At 45.7% G+C, this 19,882-nt stretch overlaps 1 protein-coding gene across 4 annotated transcripts; it reads left to right on the forward strand.

Annotated features, from left to right (window-relative positions):
* Positions 1-8,093: 8,093 nt before the first annotated feature.
* On the forward strand, positions 8,094-19,774 carry LOC127296112 (aminopeptidase M1-C). 4 transcript variants are annotated; one of them, XR_011743814.1, is made up of 20 exons: positions 8,094-8,378; positions 8,489-8,634; positions 8,718-8,820; positions 9,253-9,439; positions 9,533-9,626; positions 9,819-9,972; positions 10,192-10,296; positions 10,382-10,498; positions 10,878-10,991; positions 11,728-11,910; positions 12,741-13,023; positions 13,098-13,219; positions 13,321-13,418; positions 13,680-13,857; positions 13,934-14,048; positions 14,131-14,198; positions 14,328-14,405; positions 18,635-18,812; positions 19,094-19,171; positions 19,339-19,385. XR_011743814.1 is itself a non-coding variant. In XM_071819323.1 (20 exons), the coding sequence occupies exons 1-20, from the start codon at positions 8,115-8,117 to the stop codon at positions 19,519-19,521; spliced, it is 2,595 nt and encodes an 864-aa protein (XP_071675424.1). In that variant the 5' UTR covers positions 8,094-8,114; the 3' UTR covers positions 19,522-19,774. The 4 variants fall into 4 exon arrangements, 3 of the variants coding, with proteins under 3 accessions (XP_071675424.1, XP_051182100.1, XP_071675425.1); XM_071819323.1 differs by lacking the exon at positions 18,635-18,812 and having other exon boundaries at positions 13,680-13,771; positions 13,847-13,857; positions 19,339-19,774; XM_051326140.2 differs by lacking the exon at positions 18,635-18,812 and having other exon boundaries at positions 19,339-19,774.
* Positions 19,775-19,882: the final 108 nt, after the last annotated feature.

A 19,882-nucleotide genomic window follows, 5' to 3' on the forward strand; every position in this document is an offset into this window, starting at 1 on the left:
GCAAAATGTGATGGGCGACAGCGGTGAAGTTCTTAAAAGATGTCATTTTGCGGTATGGATACCCGCACAAAGATCATCATCGACAATGGAACCAACTTTGCTCAAGTTGAGTTCAAAAGGTTCTGTGAGGACAACAACATCCGGTTGGATTTGTGCTCAGTGGCACACCCACAAGGCAATGGCCAAGTGGAAAGAATGAACGCTTTGGTACTTTCCGGTATCAAGCCAAGACTCATTGATGCGGTGGAAAAATCGCCGGGATGTTGGCTCGATGAGCTACCATCCGTACTGTGGAGTATAAGAACAACTCCAAACCGGTCTACCGGATACACTCCGTTCTTCATGGTTTATGGAGCAGAAGCGGTCATACCAACTGACATCATTCATGATTCACCAAGGGTACAGCTCTATACTGAGCAAGAGGTCAAAGAGGCCAGAGAAAATGATGTGGACTTGCTAGAAGAAGCAAGAGAGCTGGCTTTGGCAAGAACAGCCATTTACCAGCAAAACCTCAGACGCTATCATAGCCGGAAGGTTAACCCGAGAGTTTTCCGGAAAGGAGATCTGGTGCTACGCCTAGTGCAGCGCACTGAAGGCCGGCATAAGCTCTTACCACCATGGGAAGGTCCCTTCATTGTAAGCAAGATGCTTCACAATGATGCATACTACTTGATCGATGCACAGGAGTGGAAAAAAGGAAAGGCGGACAGGTCCGGAGAGGAAAGCAAGCGTCCGTGGAACGTAGCTCTGTTGCGTCCTTTCTACTCTTGAAGTTGTGGTGTAAGAAGTTCCTTTTTGTACCTTACATGCTATGAATAAAAGGTGTCGGAACCTTGAATGAATCTCGGGGACTACCCCAACTTAAGTTGCATGTAACTTGTTTATTTTTTCAGTTTACCGGTTGCTTATTGAACGTTTTTTCTTTCCGGTTTAGTAGTGTGCTAAATCCTACCGGAGTCTTCGACTCTGCTGCTGTCCGCAACCCGGCTTCATGGCAAGCAAGATAAACCGGTAGGGGATAAGCACATGAACTGCGAAGAGGGAGAGCAGGAAAGAACAATCCGGAAAATTTAACTAACCCCGGTTAAACCGTTTTTTGGCAAAATTTCGAAGTTATTTCTAAGTTCAAGAAAATGCTTGTTTGGTGAAAGAACCTTGTGCTCATACGGCAAAGAACGCCCAGAGAAGGCAGGCAGAGCCAAGGCAAAAGAACCAAGTGTGCATCGAATTGGATGCGGAAACAATTTGGAAATCTTTGCAGTGCGGGATAAAAGCAAAACCAAAAGCAAATATGCTAAGACAAACTTAAGATAATTAACTACCGGTATAACTTACCGGCATAAAATGTTGTGCGGCAACCAAAAGTGGACTTAAAGTTTTACATCATAAGCCCCGGCATACCGGGGCAGAATTTAACAAGACATTGTTTTGAGACACGCAGGACCAAACAGCATGACACAGGTAAATCTTCAGGCAGGTAAATAATCAGGCAGCGGGGGCTTCAGGAGGGGCATCGCCAGCACCAGCGTCGCCCAGAGGCTCCTCCTCGGCTTCATCCTCCTCCTCGTCGAGATAATCTTTGACGTCAGGCGGGGGAGGGATGAAGGTGCGCATATCGGCGTACTCCGCGATGTGGTACGCGCGATCCTGCCGCTTAGCGGTGAGAATCGGGTCCAGATCGGTTTCCGCGCCTTCGCGCACTCCGGTGAGGGCATCCAGGTTCAGCTCCGGGTACCAGGAGCAAGCAACGCGGAGGGCAGAGTCTGCTCCGGCGCGGGCAGCAGAGCACTGCCACTCACGGATCCTCTTGCCGGCGCCCTTGAGACGGTCGCTGATGAGTGAGAAAGTATCCGGCACCTCCTCGCCAGGCCACAGAGTCCTGAAGAGCTGGGTAGCTACATCAGGAATATCAGATAAGTTGCGATCTATGGCGCGCATGTGAGACACCCGCGCGTTCAGCGCGACCAGATGGTCATAGGGGGTCCATGGCACGGCAAGATTCGCTTGGCCCTGGGCAGTGCGGCGCTCGTCAACCTTCTTAACAGCATACTTCTGAGAATCCGGGAAGAGGCCTGTGCAGGGAAAGAAAAAGGCTAAGGAAGGGAATCCGGAAGAAAATACAACCGGAAGGAAAGATAGCGAGAAGAAAATGCGATCGGAAGAAAAAAGGCTTGCGGGCAGTAGTCAGAAAGCGCAAAGGGAAAGGACTTACGATAGGCAAGTGTGTCGGTTTGCAACACCAGCCTGTTGCACTCCTTCTGCTCCTCCTCCAGCCGCGCAGCTTTCCCCTCGGCAACCTTCTGGGCTTTGGCCAGCTCCTCCAGCTCAGCTAGCAACACCGAGTTGGCATTGCCGGCATCTTCAAGAGCTTCATTCATCTTGGCCGCTGCATCAGTTTCGGCATCTGGATGAGCTGGGACTTGAGCTCCTGGTAGCTGGTCTTCTGGGCGCTCAGCTCCTCCTGATGCCGCCGGATGAGCTGGTCCTTCTCCCCTGCAACCCGGAAAAGAAGGTGTTAACAAGATTGTGCTGGTAAAGATGAAAAGAAAACCAAGTTAACAGGAGAAAGGAAAAAATTGTACGTTGGGCGGCAGCGAGCTGCTCCTTGAGAGCCTCAATGGAAGCCTCCGGGATCACTGTTAATCAAAAGTTATAAATGTTAGAAGGAAAAAAGGTTTCCGGTAAAAAGATGCCGGTGGTACAAAAAATTACCTTGGCACTTGTCATGTGCCTCAGCGAGGTCCCGGTGTTCCCATAGGAGCTCCTCAAAGAGGGCCTTCCGAGCGTCAGCCGTGAGCTGTTCAAGAAAAAGAGGTTAGCTAAGTTTTGCGCTAAGAACAAGGTTCTTAACCCGAAACTCGGGGACTGGCAGTGCTAGTTTCGCGCGTTTTAAGCTAAGTTTTGCGCTAAGAACAAGGTTCTTAACCCGAAACTCGGGGACTGGCAGTGCTAGTTTCGCGCGTTTTAAGCTAAGTTTTGCGCTAAGAACAAGGTTCTTAACCCGAAACTCGGGGACTGGCAGTGCTAGTTTCGCGCGTTTTAAGCTCAGTTTTGCCCTAAGAACAAAGTTCTTAACCCAAAACTCGGGGACTGGCAGTGCCGGTTTCACGCTAAGTTTTTAAGTTAAAGTTTTGTGCTAAAAGCTGCGCTCTCACCACAAAACTCGGGGACTGGGAAGATAGACAAGAGAGAAACCGGCATGAAACTAAAGAAAAGATAGAAAAAATCCAGAAGCAAGGAAACCGGTAAAGGTTGAAAAGAGTTAGTAAAGCGTACCATCAAGTTGTTCGTGGCATCGTACCACGCGCTGTCAAGCTCCTTCATGGCGCTGCGAAGCCGCATGAAGTGCTCCTCGGAAGACCGGTCCCCAACAGGGTCAGGCGCCGGCAGCCTGTCCTTGCCCAAACCGCGGGTCGCCGGAGTCATATCTGCGGCGTTCCACTTCTGGGCGTAGGGCAGAAGATGCCCCAGGTCCCGGCCCCTGCGCTGGAACTCAGTGATACGGCCAAGCAGGCCGGTGGCCTTCGTGGCGGTATCCCTGGCGGCCTTGGAGACGTGCAGCACCAGGGGCTGCTGGCCGCCGGAAGGGGCGCTGGAGGCCGTCGCCTTCCCCTTGATGAGCTTGGAGATCTTGGGCGGTGGCGCAGTTGGAGCAGCCCTGGAGGGCTTGGTGCGACGAGCATCTGGAGGTGGCATTAGAATGGTTCGTGGAGAAGGGGGAGCGCTAGGCGCGTCACCCGGGTTGGAACCTTCCGGCGCGGAAGGTTCCGGCGAGAAAGTTGTCTTCTTTTCAAGGACGGGAGGAGCCGAAGGCTCCGCCCGCCCGGCAGCTTTTTCCTCGGCGCCGATGTTGCTGGCGCCGGTATCCTGGTTCTCTGGGAGGAAGGAAAGATCCTCCTCCGTGCGGTGATCTGATGATGAAGGGGCCGCACGCCCCGAACTTGTTGTGCCCCCCGAAAGGGAGGCAGAGGTGTTGCCGGCACCAGATGGTGCCGGGCTTGAGCGAGGAGGAGGGGTTGAGGTCCTTGCGGAACCTTCAGAGCCCGATGGCCTTGAGCCAAGCTTGAGCGCGGGGCTGAGACAAAGAAAGAAAGATAGTTGGAGAAAAGCAACCGGAAAAAGAACTTGGCAAAAAGAGGCAAGAAAGTAAGAAACTTACCCGGAGGCAGTCGGCATCTGCTTGCGCCCGTAGCGGCGCACGCCCACTTCCTTCTCCCCCAAGGGCTCAGTCCGGAAGCGCTTGGAGGGAGGGGCCTGGCTGGAACCGGCGTCAGATGCCGGCAGCTTGTTCTTTTGGCCCTGGGCCATGAGTTTGTCCACAAACTCATGGCCGGCCTCGGCGCGCAGGGGCGGCGCGTGCTCGTGGATCTATAAGTTAAACATAGCTAAGAAAAAATTCGCAAGAAAGCAATAACGGAGAAGTATAAGAAACCGGAAAAGAAAATACCTCAAGCGTGGACAGGTCATCGGAGGACCCGGTTGGCTTCGGTGGAGACCGGCCAAGGCGCGCAGCCGGAGTCTTGCCCATCTTCAGATCCTTCCAACGAATGTAGGGATCTGGGTCGAAGGAGTCAAGGGCGCGCTTCACGCAAATCCCACGCCGCTCTGCTTGGATGAGGGGGAAGCGGTCCTTGGCCTGAAACACGAAAAAAGAGGGTTAACAAGAGCAAAAAGTTACCGGCAAAACCAACCCCAATTGCGTAATCTCTTACTTCTTGGGTCGGAGGGTTAGTAGTGCTGAGGGGAAGGAGGCCCCATTCCCATTCAAACGGCATAGCAGTTTGGCAGATCTGCTTAGCCTTGCGGACGACATCCTTCTTGCTAAGGGGACGGCCTGTGATCTTGGTGGGATCGCCAGGACCGTACATCTCGCTCATCCTATGCACCCGGCGCTTCAGAGGAAGCACCCGGCGCGAAATAAAGGTGCGGATGATATCATCCGAGCAGATGTTGGTCTCCTTCTTCAAAGAGGCCATGAAGCGTACCACCCGGTTGGTTTCGGCATGATCCGTCTTCGGGTTATAGCTCCAATTGGCTCTACTGGGAGGCCCCACTTGGAACGGGGGAAGATCAATGAGATTGGCGCGGCCATCGTTCTTCACATAGAAAAAAGTTCCTTGCCAGGCGCGGCAGGACTCGAGGCCGGCGAACTTAAAGAAAGTGCTCCCTTGGCGGGAGCCGACGATGCAAGACCCGCACTCCACAGGCGGCTTGGGTTTAGGAATTTCCTTGCCCTGAACGGAATTAATCCGCAGAGCAAAGAAGCGGGCAAACGTCTCACGAGTGGGACGAATGCCGATGTAGGCCTCCATAAAGGTGGCGTAGCAGGAAAGGTAAAAGATGGCATTGCCAGGAAGGTGGTGAGGTTGGAGTTCATAGAAATTTAAGAACTCCCGGAAAAAAGGAGAGGCAGGAAGGCCGAAGCCACGCTCAAAATGAGCAAGGAAAACAACATGTTCACCGGGCTGGGGCTCCGGTTCAATTTCGTCACCGGGAATCCGGCAGGTTACTCCTTCCGGAATCCTGCGGGACCGGTATAACCAATCGATCTCATATTCAGTAACATTGGAGCCCATCCAGGCTCCACGAGTGATGGGGGAGGGCTCTCCACCGGATGATTCGCTAGAGCTACTCGTTTCTAAGTGGCTACCGGATGCTTGGCTAAAGCTACCGGATTCTAGATGACCACCGGACTCTTGACGGCTACCGGATCCCTGCTGGTTGCCGGAATCGGTATCCATCGGATCTAAAGCCGTAGATTCGCCTGGAGATTGTCTACGACGGTTAACGGAGAGGGAAGAAGAAGAAGAAGCAGAGGAAGATTCCTCGCCAGACATTGGTTTGGGAGGCGAAAAAACAGAAATCCCACACTTGAACCCCGCGCGAGGATCTACGAGTAAGAAGAAAATCAAAGAAAAAGAGGAAATAAGAACACCATCGACCCAAGATCTAGAAAGCAAGCAGATGAAAAGCAAAGTGAGATTGGCACTAACCTCGAGCGGCGCAGTCGCTGGGGAAGACGTTCGCCGGTGAAGGAGCGGACCTACAGTCGCGGACGAGCACCGTCGACGGCGAGGCGGAGAAGGACGCGAAGAAGCAAGAATGCAGCGGGCGCGACGAAGGTGCTGCGGAAGATTTCCGCACGACGAGGTCCGGCGGAAACGCGGCGTGAGTTCGCCGGGTGACGGAGCTCGAGCAAACGACGGCGGACGAAGAGCGGTGAAGGCGCAGAGGCGAGGAGCACTGTGCGCGAAGGTTGGGGAATGCGAGAAGAGGAAGAAGAAAGGGCGGTTGTCCTTATAAAGAAGAGAGGAGGTGGGCCGAAAACCGCCGGGCCGCGGCGGTTCGCCTCGCGGCCCGCGACGGTTCGCACCACGGGCCGCCACGTGGCGAGGAAGTACACGCGAGAAAGTGAGAAGCCACACAGAGGCACACACAGGATCCAAAGTGGCTAGTGGGATCCGCAGTGGTGCATTTAATGAGCGCGCGGGAGTCGAAGCGAAGTGACAACTGACACTGGTGCGACAGTTAACAGTGCGCATGTCACTGACAGGCGCGGGGCCCGAAATATTCTCGACTTCGCCGAGGAAAGAGTAAATGCGAATGATACCGGAGAAGAGAGATGCCGGGAGATGCCATGCGAAGAGAGAAAAGACAAAAAAGGGCAAAGATGCCGGATCCAAGCTCAAAGCCGGAGAGATTAAACCGGTATCCTAAAAACATGAAAACCTGGCATGGTCTGTAGGATAGAATCCGCCAGACTATACCAGCTTCGGGGACTAATGTTGGGGGGATAACCCCCGGTATGCCAAAGGCATGCCAAACCGGATGGTTTGAGCCATCGAGATACCGGTTTAATATTCTTACCGGAAACAAAGATAGGAGTTTGGGCTAAGTGAAGCTGAGCCGGTATCCCCAAGGGGTATGCCGGAACCCGGTAAAGAAGATACCGGAGAGATGGGCCTGTCGGCAGGACTGGTCAAAGATTCTCTTCAGAGCAAGAAGACAAGGATGAGCTAAGCAAAGCGGCTTTAATCAGAGCCCTGGCGCCAAAGAGAGAGATGACGCTGAAAGAAGCCGGAGGACTTCAGCGTCCCTGATTAAAGAAGACTCCGGCGTCATCTGTGATTAAAGTAGCTTTGTAAAGTAGTTTGTCCAGTCAAAGATGCCATTAGGGTTTCTTGTTCTGTAAGCCACCCTCTCCCCTATATAAGGAGAGGGGGTACTGCCTCATACAGGCGCGTGTCCACAGAGGAGATTAGACGATAGAACTTGTATTCAAGCACCTGTAACCATGTTGAGATCAATGAAGCTAGCGATCTAGTGAAGAGTTCTTCCTCTTGTCTCTCTTCTTGCATACCGGCCTTTGGTTGTGTTCTTGAGGAAAGCATCCGGAAGTTCATCCCATCTAGTCGCAAACCCTACCCCGAATCCTCTAGCGTCCATTCGGGCCCAATCTAAGCCATCCTATGGCATCTGCTCGTTCGCCACGACGACAGTTAACCTCGTAAATTTTGACCTGGTAACCAACTTTGGCTAAGCTGGTAACAAAGTGACTCTAACATGGCAACTAGGATCAATTTTTTTTTATCAAAACATATCAACATGAGATTTAGTTTTAAATATATCGTCGCGAAAAAGCTAACATAAAAAGGGATCTAATTTTGACTTATGGTTCAAAAGATAAAATATTTTAAAGTATAAAATAAAAATGGATCATACGTGGCAGTGAGCTACATGCATGCGGTGGCAGATGACAGTATGTTACATAAATGCGATTTCTATATTAAATCCGTGTTTGCTAGATTAAATTCATACCCACAAAATACTAATCTAGGGCATGTATCGTCGATATCACATTCTATATTTAAACAACTAGTTGACACAAATGGGATAAAACAATTAAACGATTCTACAAAAATGTGTAAACAATCTACAAATCGAACGTACAAGTTTGTAGTACTCTCTCCGATTCATATTAATTGACTTCAATATGGATGTATCTAGAACTAAAATGTGTCTACATACATTTATATTAGAGTCAATTAATATGAATCGGAGGGAGTATTTGTTTCGCCTCCCTCATTGTCTTGCCTCGCCCTAAACCCAGCTCGATGCACCCACGCAGGGCGCGAGTCTCAAGGTATTTTCCGGCCCGCCGGCCGGGGACGGGCGGCTCGGTGGCCCAGTTCCGCGGCCAGGCGCGGCTACCCCGCTTCGCCGCGCCGCGCCGTTACGTGCTCCGCCTCCGCCCCGACCTCGTCGCCTGCACCTTCTCCGGCTCGGTGGCCATCACCGTCGCCGTCTCCGCGCCCACCCGCTTCCTCGTGCTCAACTCCGCCGACCTCTCCGTTGACCGCGCCTCCATCCACTTCCAGGTAAAGGGAAGAATTGAAGATGAGCTCTCTAGAAACTTCCCCTCTTAATCCATAGCGCCACATACAACCTCATCATCCCTGCCTGGTGCCACCGCGCCCAACTCTCGCAGGTTCTGGCGCCCGAGGAGGTGGTCTTCTTCAAGGATGACGGTATACTGGTGCTCGGGTTTGCGAAGCAGTTGCCGCTCGGCGAGGGCGTGCTCAAGATGGACTTCAACGGAACTCTCAACGACCAGATGAGAGGCTTCTACAGGAGGTATGATCTAATTGAGCAATTTGTGCACAGCTAGGGTTGGTATGATTTCCTTTCCTGCTATTTATTCTTCCATTTGATTGCAGCAAGTACCAGCATAAGGGGAAGGAGAGGAACATGGCGGTGACACAGTTTGAGTCTGTAGATGCGCGGCGGTGCTTCCCCTGCTGGGACGAGCCTGCATTCAAGGTAATTACCGATAGCACGGCGGAGTGTTCAGTGACCAGATTTTTGCCACCTGGCTTGTTTGATCTACTCCCTCCTATCCAAATTAATTGTCACAGATTTAGCCGAAATGTTGTCTAAATCTGTCTAGGTTGGTTGAACTTGCGACAACTAATTTGGATCAGAGGTACTCTCCCTCGGTAGTCGGTACCATATTACTTGTGCAGAATTAGTACAACTTGGGTCAGAGAGAATAGTACTATTTTGGTACTGCTAAATGACATTTTTAGTCTGCTCGTGTGTTGACTATGTCTATGTGTACATATGCCAATCATATTCTTCTTAGTCAACACATGACTTTATGTTCCGCCCAGAAATGAGAAATGTGTACGTGGACCATGTGTAAGGGCAGATATATATTTTCTAACACTTTGTATTACTATTTATTTTCTCCAGGCAAAGTTTAAGCTAACACTTGAAGTTCCGTCTGAGCTTGTAGCACTGTCCAACATGCCTGTAGCTACCACGACAGTTGCTGGTCCTATAAAGACTGTCCGTTACGAGGAATCGCCACTTATGTCAACTTATTTAGTGGCCATAGTAGTTGGTTTGTTTGAGTATGTAGAGGGTCTGACATCACAAGGTATCATCTCTGTTTCTCTCATTACTTTGACATTGTCCATTCAAATAGTTGAATGAGTCGTTTCATTTCGTTTATATGTTTAATGTTATTCAGGCACGAGAGTTCGTGTGTACACTCAAGTTGGTAAGAGTAGTCAAGGGAGGTTTGCACTAGATGTTGGAGTGAAGTCGTTGGATCTCTACAAAGAGTAAGAATGCAATCTAGCCTTGCTTCCACACTTTGGTTTCTAACAAAGATACATGATTTGTGTTAATGAAATAGTCTGCCTTTAAAGCCGGGCACTATGCCTTTTATCTAAAAAAACTGAAATAGTCTGCCAAGCCATGGTAGTTTCTGAAACAGTATCATTAAGAAAAATTTCATTTCCTCCATTTCTCAGTTACTTTGACACTCCTTATCCACTTCCCAAGTTGGATATGGTTGCTATCCCTGATTTTTCTGCTGGAGCGATGGAGAACTATGGATTGGTAACATTCCAGGAAGTAGCTTTGCTTTTTGATGAGAAGTCGTCATCAGCCTCCAGCAAACAGAACGTAACTATCATTGCTCAGAAACTTATTTAATTATATATGTTCATCTTTTGCTGTTCACTACTTAACTATGTGCTTTTTACATACATAAATCGGCATCACAATAAAACTACACTATCTTATGATCATCTATAATTCCTTTGCTATACCTATATTTTTTTAAGTAACCTTTTTATCTGTAAATATCCTTTCGTTTATTTATATCAGCATGTATTGTTCTAGGTTGCCATTATTGTGGCACATGAGTTGGCTCATCAATGGTTCGGCAATCTTGTAACCATGGAATGGTGGACTCACTTGTGGTTAAATGAGGGATTTGCTACATGGGTAAAGCAAATAAATTACTCCCTATCTGAAAATGAAATACCAGGTTTACCAGCATATGCTGAATGAATAGGCTTTCTTTTTTCAGGTGAGCCATCTAGCAGTAGATTCCATTTTTCCGCAATGGAATATCTGGACTCAGTTTCTTGATAACACAACCGGTGCTCTAAGATTGGATTCATTAGAAGACTCTCATCCTATTGAGGTAATCTCATTTTTTTTACTTCGTAGCCTGGTCTGGTGGTTGGATAAGTTGTGCACTACTTCCTCAAAACACAATAGATGGCATGCACTATATTGTGGTAGAACTACAAGAACCTATTTGAAATCGTAAATTTTGACGATGGCGAGTTTAATTGATGATTTTGTTGTTGTTATGGACACATTATCATGCTTAACTCGTAAAGTGTCTACAGAATATTGAAATTGATGCTTAAATCTTTCTAGTCTGAAATATTACTTCGAAGATTAACTTCAGTAGATGCATCAACACATATTCAGCTTGTGGCTTTAACATTTTTGACTTCTCATGCTGACCTGTGATTCATTTTACACTTTTGACTATTCGTTTACTGGATGCTCAGGTTGAAATAAACCAAGCCAGTGAAGTTAATGAGATTTTTGATGCTATTAGCTATGACAAGGGTGCTTCTCTTATCCAGATGCTACAAGGTTACCTTGGCGCAGATCGTTTTCAGGTCTAGTACCGCCTCTGCCTAAACTCTATGAGAGTTATTTTCTTCGTCGTGTTGCTTAACAGTGGACCGGATCTGTCTCAAGCTGATCTATTGTTCTTCGTGGAAACAGTGATACTTAATGTTGATGGCATTTCCCCTTCTTCATCTGACGGATACACTAGATGTCTCCATGGCTTATCCAATATATTAAATCTTTGTATGTTCTTCAGTATTGAATCGTACTAGTTCTAGTTCGTGCATAGGTTTTTGTAAACAGTTTTTAGGGATACTGTTGTTTTTGAAACATGTTGAGGAAAGTAGCCATTTCTTCCTAACTTGTCCTGTACTTGTTTTCATGCAAACACTATATAGGGCCATTTATACTTCACTGGTCAAATGAGTAAAGGTGGATGGTTTGGTAAGTGAGCATATAGAGACAACATGCAACTTTTATCTTTAGAGATCATATTTGAGATGTGGCGGTCATCTTATGTTTGTTGTAGTATACATCACACCCATAGAGAAAACAAATGGATGGAGTTAACTTTAGCTATCTTTGACCCTTTCGTTGATTATATTATGAATCTATCAAATTCGCATTGACATATATGCTGGAACTCAATTTTTAATCAATTGCTTTATTTATTGAGACAGATTGCTGCAGTCTCCTATCTATCTTGTTTTCCCTTGATACTGTTTAACTCCAGAAAGTTATCCTAGTGTATTACACTAAAGTTATGAACCTATGTTCTTTCAGAAAGCACTGGCTTCATATATAAAGAAATATGCATACTCAAATGCTAAAACCGAGGACCTATGGGCTGTAATTGAAAAGGAAACTGGTGAACCTGTCAAGGATTTGATGTCTACATGGACGAAGCAAAAAGGGTACCCTGTCATTAATGCAAAACTTAAAGGGAATGACATGGAACTTGATCAGGTAATAAGTTATCTTAAATAACTATCCTTCATATTTATCATGAATTTATCGTCAAGAGAATGACTAAGTACACGTTTGTTTTGTTCAAATTTTCTTTTTATGGTTTGGTTAAGGTACAGTCGTGCCACCTGGAGTTGCTTCTTTAATAACTCATCTACTCACTAGTAATGATAAAGCTTGACCAAACCTATTTTTTGTTTCTTACCAGTTTTTGAACATATATAACTGACTGTTATAGTTGCTCCTCTCAGAATAAGGTACCTAAAGGTGGACATAATCGATAAATGCTCTAGTGCCCCTTATGCAGGGGCAGATCCATAAATTACTAATGCCCAGCGTTGGTTCTGCTCAGCCTCCCTTACTCTACATTAAATTCTTGTAGTCTCGGCTTTTTTTTTCTGTTTTTCTATAGATTTTAAAGACGGTTTCAGGCATTGGTGTCTGTGCCTGCCCGTATGACCATTAATCCGTCCCTCGACATATTAATTTATCTACGCAGCAACCCCAATATCTGAACAAATATTGTGGGGTTCAACGTGAGCGTGAACAGTATCAGGAACAAATTTGTTGAATCTCGTAGAAGAACTTGTCGATCTGAGGGTTTTCTTTGGAACCTTCAGTTCTCTATTCCATCTCTTGCTACAGATACTACTACTTATACAAATGGGCCTCATGGGCCAGGATCTAACACACAGAGCCCCCTTCAAGATGGGGACAAATATCAATCATCCCCATCTTGTCATATGCTGACAAATAATCGTTGGGAATTTGCTGATACCCGTTATATAGTATTTTTCTCTACGAATTTGCTGATTCCTTTTTTGTTGCAGGCCAAGTTTTTATTAGATGGATCATCTAGCCCTGGCATGTGGATTGTCCCTATAACTTCAGGCTGTGGTGTATATGAAACACCGAAGAAGTTCTTATTCAAACTTAAACATGATAAGCTGGTCATTGCTTCACAATGTGCTGACCGCAAGAAGGGCGGAAACTTTTGGACTAAGTTGAATATAAATGGAACAGGATTTTACAGAGTTAAATATGATGAGGAACTTGCAGCTGCACTTCAAAATGCGTTGGAGATGAATAAGCTCTCAGTAATGGATAAAATTGGTACACACAATATGTGGCATGTTGAGTTTGCTTGCAATATTTTGGTGGCGGGTGTTATAACATTAATATTGCAGGCATTGTTGATGACTCACATGCCCTTTGTATGGCCCGCCAGCAAACATTGGCTTCATTGCTACGTTTACTCCACTGTTATCGTTGGGAAGCAGATTTTAGTGTTCTTTCACACGTCAACTCGGTATATAACTCTTTTTGGTCCAGTTGATTCCATCATGTTCCATTTTTCTTGAAGATAAATCACCTATATCTTTTTTTTTCTTTTTTGCTTTTGCTTCGCAGGTGACTACAAGTATTGCTAAAATATCACTTGACGCTACTCCTGGCTTAGCCGGTGACATCAAACAACTTTTGATCAAGATTCTTTTTTCACCTGCAGAGTATGCTCAATCATGTCATATTATGAGTCTCTTGATGTGTTACATTACAAGATAGCATCTGTCCAGTAATTTTTTCAAAAATGAAGAGAAAACATAAATAAAATAAATCTCTTCTAGCTCAAGTTTCTTGAACGTATATTCTATGTGGCAATGCATGCACAATCATATGATTCTTTATGTATTATTACTATATGTTCCATAAATTTGTGTGTTTCTTCTTTCTGACTATATGACAAGTGTCTTTGTGCTCTAATCTTTAAGAAAGTTAGGCTGGGATCCCAAGAATGGTGAGAGCCACGTGGATGTAATGCTTAGACCACTTCTCTTGATTGCACTTGTCCAACTTGGACATGGTAAGACCATTAACGAAGGAGTTAGGCGCTTTAACATCTTCATACATGACCACAACACTTCTCTTCTTTCTCCAGATACTAGAAAGGTCCCACCTTTTGCTATTACTTTGCATGGTGCTCCTATGATTACTGCTTCCATTTCCAACTTCCGTTATTCTGCAGGCTGCATACCTTGCTGTCATGCAGAATGTTAGTAGCTCAAACGGATCAGGCTATGATGCTCTTCGAAAAGTCTACAGTGAGTCAGCTGAGGGGGAAGAAAGGTTTACTGTGTTAGGTGTGTAGGCCTTCAGCTATGTGATACTAACAGAGGTTAATGTTTTTGGTTGGTCTGAAAGCACTTTTTAAATTGTTTGTAGGCATATTATCTTCTTGCCGAGATAAGGATATTGTCCTTGAGTCGCTGAACTTGATTTTCGCTAATGAGGTAAATGCAACAATCGTTACTTTGTTCTACTTTATTCCACGATTGTAGTGTAAGGTCTTTTTGAGCTTGTACTTCTGTGTTAACTACTTGCAAGTTGTACTCAGATCTGCATGCCTCTCTTGTTTGTAGGTCCGCATTCAGGATACATATACTGCCCTTAGAGGTGTTCAAATAGAGGCACGTGAAATTGCGTGGAACTGGTTGAAGGTACCGTTAAAAAATATACAGCTTGTATTTTCCATGAGGCTGAGGGCCAGTATATATATATATATATATATATATAACATGTACAAGTGTGTAAATATGCAAGGAAACCCCTCATTATAACTTACACCCCACCCCCAAACTCATGGTGGGTTAATGACACTTAATTTGGAGAGGTAGATTGGTGAGGAGAACTCGGAAGACACATACTGTACAATAACCACCTGAACCTGCACATGGGAGCACATGAAGGAATAGTCGGCATCAGTATTTGGTGAGCTCGTGCTTCAGATGGTCTCACACGCACCTGTAATGTCTGAGAAAAGAGGAGTCAGTGTAGTAACAAAAACACTAAAATCCTCAAGGCTCAAGCAACCACAGTAGCCAAGTCACTTGTGATATTAAAAGATCCATAGCCTGCAACTCAGCCTCTACAATCCAACGGCAAAGTGTAGTATGCCGTCTTCTAGGCAATGAGAGAACCACAAAAGAAATCACTGCTACTAGAAAGGACCAACGATCCAAAGGATCACTAAGCCCAAGTAGCATCCAAATAAGCCTGAAGTTGTAACAAATTGGAGCATGGAAAGAAAAGATAGTGAGAGATAATCACAAGAAGATATCATAGAACCTGGAGGAGGGTGAATCTGAGTGGGAACAAAAACAAACTGACTCAGAGTGTGAATTGGATAGGAAATATCCAGACGAGTGACAACTAGGTAGACAAGACACCCAACAAGATGAAGATAGTGAGTCGGGTCCGAAAGAGGCTCGCCATTAGAATCTCGGAAGTGGACTTTGTGCTCCATCATAGTATCAACAATTCGCCCATCACTAAGACTGGCAAGAGTAAGAAGATCCTAAATGTACTTTTATTGGGAGATGAAGAAGCCATCAGTGGTTTAAGAAACATGAAATCCGAAGAAGTAAACAAGAGGACCAAGACCATACATAAGTGTCTGTTGACTTAGATGAACCCTTGAAAAAGGCAATGTACTTAGGGCCCTCTCCAGTGATAATCATGTCATCAAAATATAGAAGAAGAGCCCGTCCATATGGAAAAGGTGAACAATGATCTCAGGACCATGATCACTTGCCGAAAAGTCGGCTACAGTGACCACAGAGGTGAAGCGCTCCAATGTCGCCAAAGGGGCTTTCTTACGGCCATAAAGAGAGTGGCAAAGACGATAGACCATTCCCTCTGGAAAAGAATACCCACATGGACACAATCCAACATGTTGCCATTTTGGATGAAGAACATCACGATAAGAAGACTCTCAAGAAGTACAGCACCCATACCATATCGATTAACAAGTGGGCGTGGACAATCTCAGTCGGCGACGCCTCAAGAGAACATGGTGCATCAGGAGAAGACGACATAGTAGGATAAGGAGGTACAACGGGAGAAGATGGCACATAATGAGCAGCCGGAACTTGTCCACGACGAGTATAGTGAAAAGGAAAGGAGGTAACAACACTTTGCACGGCAAGTAGCACACTCGATGCCAGATAGGGACAGCAAATGACAGCACGGGACTGAGTAGGAGCGGCTGCACCACACAGCAAGCCAATCACAGAGGCCTGTAGAACAAGCCGCACGCGAGACCTCGTGAGATTAGGGTGGCAAGGAGCAGTGCCGTGGGGGTCAGGTCAGGGCTGGGCTGGGAGGCGGCTCCGGCATGACTTAGAACGGCTATACGCGCAATGACACAACACTTTGGACGACATGTGACCAGGGGCAGGCGCTATCGAGGCCAGGAAGCACCCTGGTGAGCCTCCAGGGAGCAGGGGACCTAGCAGTGGGCCTCTTTGAAATGCCTCCCGAGTGGATGAGCCGGCCGTTGACAAGGGTGGATCGTGAGGTGGAGGCCGAGACCGGCCCACCAATAATGAGGATCTGTAATTTGGGAGATGGGAATCGATCTGATCTGGAGAGCAAGCAAGATCAATGGAGAAGCAATCTGGAGCAGGAGCTTATTCGATTGGGAAGAGACAAAGAGGCCAAAGAATCATTGAGACTGATGAATCAATCGAGAGAAGATGAGTTGCACCGTTAAAAAAAAACTAGATGATACCCCGCGCGTTGCTGCGGTAATTTGTAAAAAGAATAATCAGTCGAAAATTGGTGAAAGGTGAAGTTTCAACACATGAAACCATATGATAAGGAAATATATCAGAAAAGCTTACACTTGAAATATTAGCATTTGAAGTTAACGCACGGACTATGGAAAGATTATATTAGAACCATATTTTATCATTTAAATAACATTGCACTCATAAATTTATCTACACCTAGCAGCTTAGCAGCAGGTATTCTGCAATTTCAGAGCTATCTCCGTGTGCTCCTGTTACATTGCCAAATAGCTCTATTCGTGAGAAATGGTGTAAAATGCACACTGCATCACTATTCGTGAGAAATGGTAATAAAGCATGTATATTGTTTTGTGGAGTCATTTTCGGATCTGCTTGCTGGTGCTTGTGCAAAGTCAGGTGCCTCACAGTGGTGATCTTGCGCCATTTGATATGAGAAAAAGAAAACAATCGAACATGGGACATCATGTGCCAGTTCTGAACACAAACCTTCATGACAAAATATCATAAGTACAACTAATCTGATGCAAGAAAGAGAAAACTGAGTTGAAGGTAGACAAACTCCAACTGCGACATCATCTGCAAGCAAATCGGTGGTAGCAATGACATAAAAGACTGATTCTCACGTAAACACCAACATACAAAGCTGCTGCAAGAAAAATAAAATTGATGAGACGAACACCACTCAGACTTATCAGCAAGCACGACAGTGTTGATTGATGACCTTGCAGATTGGAGGAGCTTAAAGGTTTAAAATCAGTCATGGAAAAGCGTCATATATAATTGAAAACAACCGTGGACATTAGATTACTCCAGTTCCCTCTATTATAGATTGAAGCCGAGGCAGATGAAACGCTTGAGGGTGAGGGTTCTCATCAGTATTGGTCTAATCTACAATAGCCTTTGCTTTAACTTTGCCTCTTAACTTGACCACAACCTTGTTGTTGGCCACGGAGCTTGAATATGGCCGCAGGGAGGTGGCCTTGGAGAGGTGGGGGCTTCGTCGAGAAGCCACAGAGAACTAACACGAACTCGATCATCAGAATCTCCTGTTTACACATCACACGATGAAACCAAAGTTAGTAATAATAAATTGAAGAATTCCAATCAGCAAAGAGGAACAAAACCGGATCTCGATACATTAAAATCGGTTTAATCCTTCCTACCACCGCATCCATGGTGAGCTGCACATTGCATGAAGAAAAACTTAATCAAAGGTCACCTTCATCAGTGTGTTGATATTTCGATACTGTATGTATCCATATAAGAGGGCATACACCTGTTACGTAAGAAATCACCAAACAAACAACAGTAGGAAGACAAAACAACTTCTTTGAACAACTGAATCATGCAGTATAAAAGCATGCAAAATTTTCAATGGAAATAATCTAATACTACGTAGATCTGTACCTGAAGAGAGGAATGGGTAAACAGTAAGAATCTGGTTAAGATACGGTCTCAAATCAGGCACGGCCAAGGCTGCGGACGCGAGGTAAGAGCAGGCGAGATTCTCGACAACAGGAACTTCAAATAAGTCCAGTATGTACCACTATGGATTTCCATGGGCGAAATCTGATGAATTCTCGAGCAAGGATGCGGGCACCAGGTGTGAGAGGACGGAGCATCAGCCTTAAATTGGAGAGAAACTCCATCAGTTACTTCTGCAATTTTTTTGGTGGAGAACATGAGGCGAGTTATGGAAATCATCAATTTGCAAAACTGTAGAGGCACAAATGGAACGGGATCTAGTGGCGTGGAAGGTGAAGAGAAGCGGGTAGTCAATAATGAGGAAGGTAATTGATGAGGAGTTAAAGGGAATATCACACCTGCGTTTCAGCCGAGAAGACAGATAAAATGCATCACATGAAGCTCTTAAGAAAAGGTATATGGGGTGACGTGGCTTCACGGGAGGCCAGCAAATTGGGGTCATCTATTTAGAAAGGGAAGATCTGCCCGAACCTAAATCCTAGGGCTATGATACCATGTTGGGAAATATACATCTGGTATTTCCATGAGGCAAAGTGCCAGCATATACACTTGTATAGGTGTCGTAATGGGGCAAATATACAGGGAGTATAAACTACTCTAACAGGTATTATACTTTTACCTGTGACTGATAAACCTTTTATCTGTGCATGAAGGTGTGATTTCTGGAACCTGTTTGGAACAGAGAATGTTTGTATGTACTCTGGAGAAAATGGAAAATCTAAACCTTGGATGTTTCTCTTTCTACAAACTTCAGTTGAGATATGTCCAATTATTGGATGTGTTTTCCTATGAACTTCATTTTGAGATTTATGGATTACAAAGAGGACCCAGGTGCTTTTGTATTTGTCAACATGAACTATTCAAGTTGCATATTTTGAAGTAAACAAGCGAACAATATTTATGAATTTGTTTTGTGATCCTGATTCTTTTATACGGACTTCCTTTCTATATCTTCTTTCAGTAGAGTGAATTTGAGGCACCGCCCCACCATTTATATTTTGTGGTTCCTTCATCTCATACCTTGGGAAATGATTGATTGTTCATGTTAGTGTTAGTATACTGAAATATTTGAAACACAGTGCTAATACGTGTCCCATTTTGTTTGTCTCCAGGAAAACTGGGAGCATATCTTCAAAACATTTCCGGCGAGCAAACTAGTGTCAGTGTTTGTTGAAAACATTGTCCCATTGGTACATCTAACCACAGTTCTATTGACGAGTCTGCCTATTTCCGCAACCTATACAATTTGAACTAAAAACGCGATATTTATTATGGATCGGAGGGAGTACTTAATTTTGCAGGCATTGTTTCCATGAGGCGGGCCATAGCTAATGCGCAGTTGCTTGTTTCTTGTCAGTTTTCCTCCAATGACAAGGCAGCAGAGATTTCCAAGTTCTTTGAGACCCGCACAACGGCACAATTTGAGAAGACGTTGAAGCAGAGCCTTGAAATGGTGCGGATCAATGCGAGATGGGCTGAGGGCATCAGGAGCGAGCCCGGGCTTGCACAGACTGTGCGTGAGCTGCTGGGCAAGCCCTGACTGATGATGTGCTGCTGCTGGTGTGTTATATTTCTACTCGCGCAGCTTGATGGGAAAAACTTGGAAGTTGCTTGTAGGTTTTGCTGTTGTGGTTGACAAAAAGAATGCATTCCTTGTCATCTTCGTCAACGTTGAGGATAGTCAGGGACTCAGGGTCCTAATTAGGGCTGCTCCGGCACTGTAGTTTATGGCCTCGTAGTTTATATGTAAGCATATGTAGACATCAATATCATCAATGCACCATCTCTCCTTACCCCTCATTGTAGGATGGCGAAAGCTATAACCTACGATGATATATATACGAGCTATGCCATCATTGGTGATACCGTGCTCTGTCTTCTCTCCTAAAAGAAATGGCGAC

Source organism: Lolium perenne, chromosome 4 (genome assembly GCF_019359855.2).
Source record: "Lolium perenne isolate Kyuss_39 chromosome 4, Kyuss_2.0, whole genome shotgun sequence".
NCBI lineage: Eukaryota > Viridiplantae > Streptophyta > Magnoliopsida > Poales > Poaceae > Lolium > Lolium perenne.

What these genes read in the sequence shown, in the direction of transcription:
- LOC127296112 (XM_051326140.2), top strand. Translation starts at nt 8,115, where the DNA reads ATGCACCCACGCAGGGCGCGAGTCTCAAGGTATTTTCCGGCCCGCCGG. An exon ending in CAGCCTCCAGCAAACAGAAC is followed by an intron (nt 9,973 to 10,191) that starts GTAACTATCATT and finishes GTATTGTTCTAG; the next exon opens with GTTGCCATTATTGTGGCACA. An exon ending in ATGACATGGAACTTGATCAG is followed by an intron (nt 11,911 to 12,740) that starts GTAATAAGTTAT and finishes TTTTTGTTGCAG; the next exon opens with GCCAAGTTTTTATTAGATGG.